The 7,489-nt window shown below is 55.8% G+C and overlaps 1 protein-coding gene across 1 annotated transcript in view; it reads right to left on the reverse strand.

The window, feature by feature from the left end:
* LOC102469331 (rho GTPase-activating protein 27) overlaps nt 1–7,454 on the reverse strand; it is a gene marked incomplete at its 5' end in the record, with an annotated part of 10,895 nt that extends 3,441 nt beyond the window's left edge. The window contains 10 exon segments of the mRNA XM_014584819.2: nt 61–183; nt 294–405; nt 1,580–1,678; nt 5,239–5,343; nt 5,825–5,915; nt 6,231–6,298; nt 6,578–6,661; nt 6,733–6,813; nt 6,995–7,177; nt 7,439–7,454. Coding sequence (XP_014440305.1) covers nt 61–183; nt 294–405; nt 1,580–1,678; nt 5,239–5,343; nt 5,825–5,915; nt 6,231–6,298; nt 6,578–6,661; nt 6,733–6,813; nt 6,995–7,177; nt 7,439–7,454 — 962 coding nt within the window.
* Between the last annotated feature and the right edge of the window lie 35 nt (nt 7,455–7,489).

The raw sequence follows: 7,489 nt of genomic DNA on the forward strand, positions 1-7,489 counted from the left end.
CCCGCCCCCCCCGGCGCCCGCCCCGCCCTGCCCGCCCCCTCCGCGTCCGGCCTCGGGTACCTTTGATGTAGCCCTTCTCCCGCAGCGACTGCATCGTGGGCCGCCTCTGCAGGAACTTGCGGAGCTTGTACCGGACCTTGCTCAAGTCGCTCTCCAGGCCCCCAGGGCCCGGGGTGGGCGCGGCTGCCGCAGAGGGACGCAGGAGCGAGTCAGTCCCGAGCGTTGGGTTGGGCACACCGCATACACCACCCCGATAAGTCTCCCGGAGGCGTCGCGACCTCTCCTGCGCACACCTGCACTCGACCGCGTGTCATCATCCTTCTCCCACCAGCTTCCCAGGCGCTCGCGCGACCCGAAGTCCGTGCTGCCGGTCTCACTTTCCTCGTCCGGGGGCAGGTCTGCGGACTGGAACCACGCAGCCTCAGCGAGCGCGTCGGCTTGGGCCAGCGCGGAGGGTGGAGGGGGGTCCTTCCCAGGCGAGCAAGGGATCCGAAAGGCCTTCCCAGCAGGCTTGGCAGAATTCTCTTCCCATAATCAGATCAGTCCCCCTTCCCTCCACCAGGGACCCTGTCTTGGCTGCGTGGAGTCCCTAGGTTGGTGGAGGCCTTTATTCTGCCCCACCCCCCCCTTTCTTACCCCACCCCTAGCCAGTTCCTGGCCTCCCTGCCTATATTTTCCTCTGCTCCTCTGCACACACTCCACTAGGTCACTGTTCCTCAAGGTGTGGCTCCAGCTCTGAGGTGCAATTGCAACTCTGCCATCCTGGAGCATCGCCAACTGCACCAGCACCACCTTCGTGCCTCTGGATCCCTACTTCTATTAATACAGCCGGGAGCTGCACCCAGTGTTGGCTCATAGGGAATTAAGGGTCAAAAAGCCCCAGATCATTTCCAGATGTGAGAGATCTGCCCTATCTATACTTATACAATGAATATCTTGAACCCCAAAAATGGTAGACTCAAATTAAATCCTTTAAAAATTTGGGACCAGCAGAGGGCATAATGGTTACGTCGCTGGACTTTCATATAGTCAACAGCAGTTCAAGTCCTGGACCCGGTAGCTTAAAACTCATGCCCAGCGTGTGTGCACGTGTGTCCAAGATCCCAAGAGGAGAATGAAGGAGAAGAGAATGCAGCATGGCCATCCCTCCTGGGGGTGATTTCTCACTTTCTGACTCTGTCTCTCTAGTGAGTGCACATGCCCTATAGCAAAAATCTGTTAAAAAAAAACCAAAAAACTTTTAAATGTTATCTTCTAGTTTCAGCCTGCCATTCTGACCAAAATTGGTTCTCAGTATTTCCTTTTTGTCTTGTCTCCCTGGAAGTGGGAAATTCCTCAAGTGTGTGTCCTCACATTCACTTGGGGGGGGAGTTACCCGCAGAGCTACCCAGGGCTGGACTCACTCACGAAGGAAGGCGGTTTCCTCAGCAGCCTATCCTGCCATCCCAGCTCCTCCCCACTGGTGCCATGTAGCCCCCTGTGCCTGAGCTGAGGACCCCACCCAGAGTGGGCATGGCTGCCCAGCATAACAAATGGCCACCCTCGCCCTCCAGCCCTGAGGGCCCCAGGCTCTGCCTACCAGCTCCTCAATGCCCTGGGCAATGGCCTTGTGCCAAGTGCTGATGATGGCCTCCGAGTCGTGCTGGATCAGGTACTCCGAGCCATCCCGGCTCCGCAGCTGGAGGGACACAAGTCAGTCTGTCATCTCTGGTTCTCTGGCTTTGCTCTGGGGTACACAGAGGGAGGTGACCTGTCTCCGCCCCCAGGAGCTCAGAGCTTAATGTAACAAGGGCCTCCCTCTAGGCCAAGGTCTTCTACCTCACTTAAGCCAGTGGGTGACAGCATCTGTTTACAGATGGGCAAGCTGAGGCCCAGCAAGTTCCAGCAGCTTCCCTGAGGGCACGCAGTTAGAGTGGCCATTGCAGATCGGCACAGCCCTATGTTTGGCACCCTTTCCCAGGCCCCAACCCGCCTCCTGAGCCAGAGAACATGGCAGGTGTCACCTAGAGCACAGGCCTGCAAAAATCGAAGTGGGAGAAACTTCCTGTGGGAAACCTCTGGCTGCTGGAGTTAACAGTGAAAAAAGGAGCGGGGAGAGGGTCTGAAAGCAGATCACGGCTGATCCTGGAGAAAGCAGGTGCCACTGCTAGACCTGCCCCAACAATGAGGACCTAGGAGCGCTGCCCCACCTTCTGCAGCCTGGAGGCCCCAATGCCAGCGAGAAGGAAACTCTCCACTGTAGGCCTGAAGGCTCAAAGCCCTTTCTTTCTTTCTTTCTTTCTTTCTTTTTTTTGGAGAGGTTTTCGCTATAGGGCGCTTGCGCTCGCCAGACAGACAGAGAGAGACATAGAGACAGAAAGCGAGAAATCACCCCCCAGGAGGGATGGTCACGCTGCAATCCCTTCTCCTCCATTCTCCTCTCGGGATCTTGGGCACGCACACACACGCACCCGGAGCGGGTTAAGCCACCGGGTCCGGGACACGAACCGTGGTCGACTATGTGGGAGTCTAGCGACATAGCCATTACGCTAACTGCTGATTCCCGTCAAAGCCCTTTCTGACTTGGGAGGCCACCCAATGGCTCCCTCATGAGCCTCTGGGTCTGAGAGTCAAGGGTTCTAGGGAGCTGGCCCCCACTGCTCCCACCAACCCGCCCCTTCGGTCCAGTGTGAGTGAGAGACAGCAGAAACCGTCTAAGACAACAGGAACCACGTCTAGACAGCACTTCTAGAGACGACTGCCTTCTGACTGCCCCCGCCTTTTTTTTTTTAAGTTTATTTTTTTTCTCTCATGAGAAAGAGAGAAGTATCCTTGACAGGGTCTGGCCACACTACGATCCCACCCCCAGCCTCCTAACTAGCCAGGGTCACAGACATGCCCATCAACTGCCCTCCTTTTAAATGTGTACTTGAATACCATTTAAACTGCTTTTTAAAAGGAAAAGAAAAAAAGAACCTCCAACAGGTAGAGAGAACAGCGTCATGGCAGTCTCGGTGGACAGGAGGGACCCTGCTGTCTATTGTCCTCTATTGTCCTTGAGAACAGCCCAACAACACTCCTACAATGACAATCATTTTTCTTTTCTTTCTTTTTTAAAGTCTTTTTAATTTAATTTTTATTTTTTTGCTATAGGGCTACAGGGCATGCGCAGGAGAGAGACAGAGAGAAAGGGAAACACCCCCCAGGAGGGACAGACATACTCCTCTGTTTTCTGAGCATGCACAAATGCACATCTGGCATGTTTTTTGAGTTGCCAGGTCTGGGACTTGAACCACAATGTTGGCCATGTAAGATGCAGCCACTTTAACCACTATGCCACTGGCTGGCCCAACAACAATGATTGTATCTGGCAGCTCTTTCAAAAGCTAATCAGTTTGTATTTGGAAGTTTGTACAGAAAGCAAAGCCGTCCAGTCACAAAGCAATGTATTTCACCAAATATTCCTCCTTCGATGTACACTGCTCTCTGGGGGCTGTTTCTGCAGTCTCCTGGCGCTCTGGGCTGATGAGGAAGACCTGCTGGGAAATTCTGGGCCCAACTAACCCACCCATCCTTGCTGAGATGGAAGTTCGAGCTGTCTTAAGGAAAATCCTGTAACTGCCACATGTCACCCCTAAGTGGAGAGAGGACGCTACTGGCCAGCCAGGAGGCAGGGGGGCTCCTCATTTCAGCCTCCTCATTGGCTTGAGCACCTTCCACGCGTACCATCTGCCTTCCAGCTCTTGCCAGAAAAGCCTACCCTGAAACGGCCGTCAAAAACCCAAAGACGTTTGCAGAGAGCTATTTGAAAGTTATCCCTCAAGGTCAGAGAAGGAACGTGCCTAGCAAATGTGATGTCCCTCTCAATTTGACACTGTGACAGACACTGTCATTAGATTATAGAACTCCATCCTGCCAAGCCTGAGGAAGGCTCCAAAATTCTCCAGAAGGCTCCAGACCTACTGATCAGATTAGCACCTGAGATGAACTGGTTTTCTGACTCTGCTGAATGGGTACTTTGGTTTTAAAACTTAACGAAGCTTGGTGAAACATCAGGAAATGACACACTGGGACCAGTGGATGGCACAGAAATTAAGGTGGCTGATCCCACATGGCCAACTGTGTGATTTGGGTTCCAAACCTGGTGGCTTGAAAAACACTCTAGGCACGTGTGTGTGCATGCCCAAAATCTTGAGGAGAGGGGGAGAGAGGACTGTGGTCATCTTCCAGGAGGGGGGTGTTCCTCATGTTCTATCTGTCTCTCCCTGTCTCTGTCTCTGGCAAACATATGCACCCTATAGCAAAGATTAAAAACAAAACACAAGGAAATGACATGCTCAGGCTCCTTGCAGAATTGCCTTTTTTGAGCCGAGTGACAACGTGAGACTTTTGGCTTTCATCATAATCTTCAACCCTAAGGTTCCTAATTAAACCTCCAAGGGACTCTTTAATAGACCACTGGCCTCATCCCCCTCGGCCCCATGTTGGAGGCTTGACACACTAGAAATATCTTCAAGATATAAGGGTTAGGAAAAAGCTTTGATCACCTCTAAATCTGAGGCTTTATTACTATTCTTTTTCAACAGTAAGACCCATGGAACGGAGAGCCCTTCCCTTTTACCTTAGCTACTAGGAAAACTGGAGCTAAATTTTTTCAGCAACCACCTTAGCAGCTGTCCATCACCTGCACCTTACCCCCATTTCCCACTTGTACCTGGCCCTGGCTTTTCAGTGGCTTTTCCATGAGTTTCTGTTGTGATCTGCCTCAAAACTGTTAGGGACTGAAGTGGGATCAGAATAGTTTATAAGCAAGATGACACGTGGACAGTGAGGGCTGTGGTGCCATCAGGACCCTCGCCTGGGTCTTCCTCTCTTCTTGCTGGAAGATCCTCACAAGCTTGGCCCCCACCCTGGCATATTCACTTGGGGGCCTTGCCCAGATGGGACCTGGTGTCGCAGCCCAGCCTGCCAGGTAAGCAGCCAGGGACTGAGTCCATTTCTCTCGGGCTGGGACGAGGGCTGCCATTCTAAGCATGGCAGTTTCATCTCCACCACCTCCAGGGCCAGGACTGGAGAGGGAACTGCAGGATGTCTGATGCCAGAAACTATGGGAAGACCCCTTGGTGGGGACAGCTTTGGCCTTTAGCCCTAAGAATTCCAGTCCTAGGTCTCACCATAACTTCCTTCTGGGGCCTGCCTGCAGCCAGGGTCCCAGACCATTGGCAGGCCCTCTCCTCCTTTCCCCAGCCCCCCACTCACCTCCAGCACATTCTTCTTGCTAGATTTGTCTTTGGGGGCCCAGGTGAGAGAGGCTCCCCTCAGCTCCACTGTGTATTCGGGGGTAGAGAGCTTGGAAGGCTGCCTCTGCGGGATAGGAAGGCAGGTGGGGGGCAGGTTACAGGGGCCTTCAGCTCAAAGGTCCTGCTATAGCACCCAGGCTCTGGGCCATCAGTGCCCTCTGGCTCTAGGGACAGGATGGGGTCCCTGGTGTGGCCAGCCAGCAGCTCTGGGGAAAGGGTCCCAAGGGTTTCTGGAATCCAGAAATCCCAGTGTGTCTTACCCGCGTAGCCTGTTGCCTGGCATGTCCTCTACTGCTGCCCACACAGGAGGAAGGAGAGAGGAGCACAGCCACCTCTCTGTACATAGGTGTGCCCAGAATCCCCCCAGCCCCCAAGGTCTGCTTCCCATCCCAAGATGGCTGGTGCCGGTGTGCTAGGGTGCATGCGCTGCCGCCACCCTGCCGAGGCCCAGCTGCTCTGGCACTCAGGCAGTGCTAGCTCAGACCTGGCCTTTCCAGAGCTCCATTAGAGGGAGAGCAGATGGGGTGGCCTGGGCTGGGCCTCACCAGGCCGCCTGCAGCTGAGGTCTTGGAGTCTTTGAAGAACGTCAGGATGCCACCCTCCAGTACGGTCCAGGAGGCACTCCAGTGCTTCTTCCTAGACAGGGGTGGGAGAGGAGAGGAGGCCGGGCTTAGATCTGGTCCTAGGCAGAGGTCCCCCTCACACTCCCAGGAACATGGCACAAAGCAAGAACACAGCTTGGGCTCCGGATTGTCAGGGCTAGACTCCTGACTCTAACACCTGGGAGCCAGGGGCCCTTGGGCGAGTCGTCTCTCTCTCAGTGCCTCATTTTCCTCAAGGACCTCTCATGAAGTCGCTGTGAGGATATCAAGAGCTTGGCACATGGGAGTGCTCGGTGCACCTCACCATTGTGGCCTCCATGCACTGCTCTGGGTATGGACGGGTCCTCACCTGAGCCGCTTTCCCCTGTCCACCGTCTTGGTGCGATGCAGTACCCCTGCCTTTTCCAGGGTCTTGATCTAAGAGAGAGAAGGGAAAGGGCGTGGGAATTAAGGGTAAACCACAGGTGGTAGCAGCTGTCAGGCCCAGCCACTAGGCTGGGCAGCTGCCCCCACCCCAGCAGCTGCAGCAGGAGAGATTTCCTCCCAGTTCCCAACCTCGAATACCTCTGGGACCTGGCGCTGGGGCTGCTGGGGGACTCAGATACATCCTGCATCCCGCCAGTCCCTGCCCCCAGGACCTCCTGAAACCATCCCACTTCCGTGGTGGTCCTGCCAGGACCCATGTGCCTCCTTTACCTTTTCCTCTGAGGGGCTAGTCTGGGCTGGAGTGTCACTGTCCTGGCTGGATTTGCGGATGCTTCGAGGGGCAGGGACAGGGACCTGGGGAGAAAGTCACTGTCATATAAAGTCTCTTCTCTCCCCAACACTCCCCTCCACCCCCAGTTGATTACCTGGGGCAGCTCCCACCGGACAGAGGCATCATCTGGGTTGTAGAAGTAGGGCTTCCCCTGTGAGTCCTCCAGCCTCATCCACTGTGGGGAGAGGAATGTCAGGGCCCAGCCGGGTGGGGGCGGTTTCCTCCAACTAGATTCCCAGGCCGCCCAGGGGATGGCAGGGCAGGGGCTGGTGACTCATCTGCATTTAGAGCTACCAGCGAGGGGAGTGGGGGGAGCCACCCTGTGCGGGTCTGGGCCCTTCTGAAGCAGCGCCTACCTGCTCTTGGGTGAAGTGGTTGGTGTAGAACGTCTGCTTGTCAGGGCCTACGTGACAAGACCAGCCGGGGGGTGTAGTGAAGGGAGAGGTGGGACTCGGTTCACCCAAAGATCCCACGGGGGAATAGTCCTCCTCGGGGTAACTGGTCAGCAGCTCAGGGTAGTCAGTCTCGGGCGTGGGGGGCTGCAGGGAGCAGGAGGTGAGGTTACAGACTCTCAGCGCCCTGGGGCCACTGCTCACACCCTTTCAGACCAGGCCAACCCCTTCACCCACTGGTGGGGGGATTAAGAAAGAGGGACTGGGGGGGGCAGGAGGCGGGGTCTGAGGCACTCCGAGAAAACCCCGCCCACCCTGGTCCCGCCCCTCTGGCCCCTGGGGCTATGCGAGCAGGAAGGGGGGTCAGGGACGCTCGGATGGCCCCGCCCACCAGGCCCCGCCCCTCACCCGCTGGTCCCTGGGGCTGCCGGGGCTCATGGCCGGCCGGGTCCCGTCCCC

Source organism: Tupaia chinensis, unplaced genomic scaffold (assembly GCF_000334495.1).
Source record: "Tupaia chinensis unplaced genomic scaffold, TupChi_1.0 Scaffold148004_1, whole genome shotgun sequence".
NCBI classification, from domain to species: domain Eukaryota; kingdom Metazoa; phylum Chordata; class Mammalia; order Scandentia; family Tupaiidae; genus Tupaia; species Tupaia belangeri.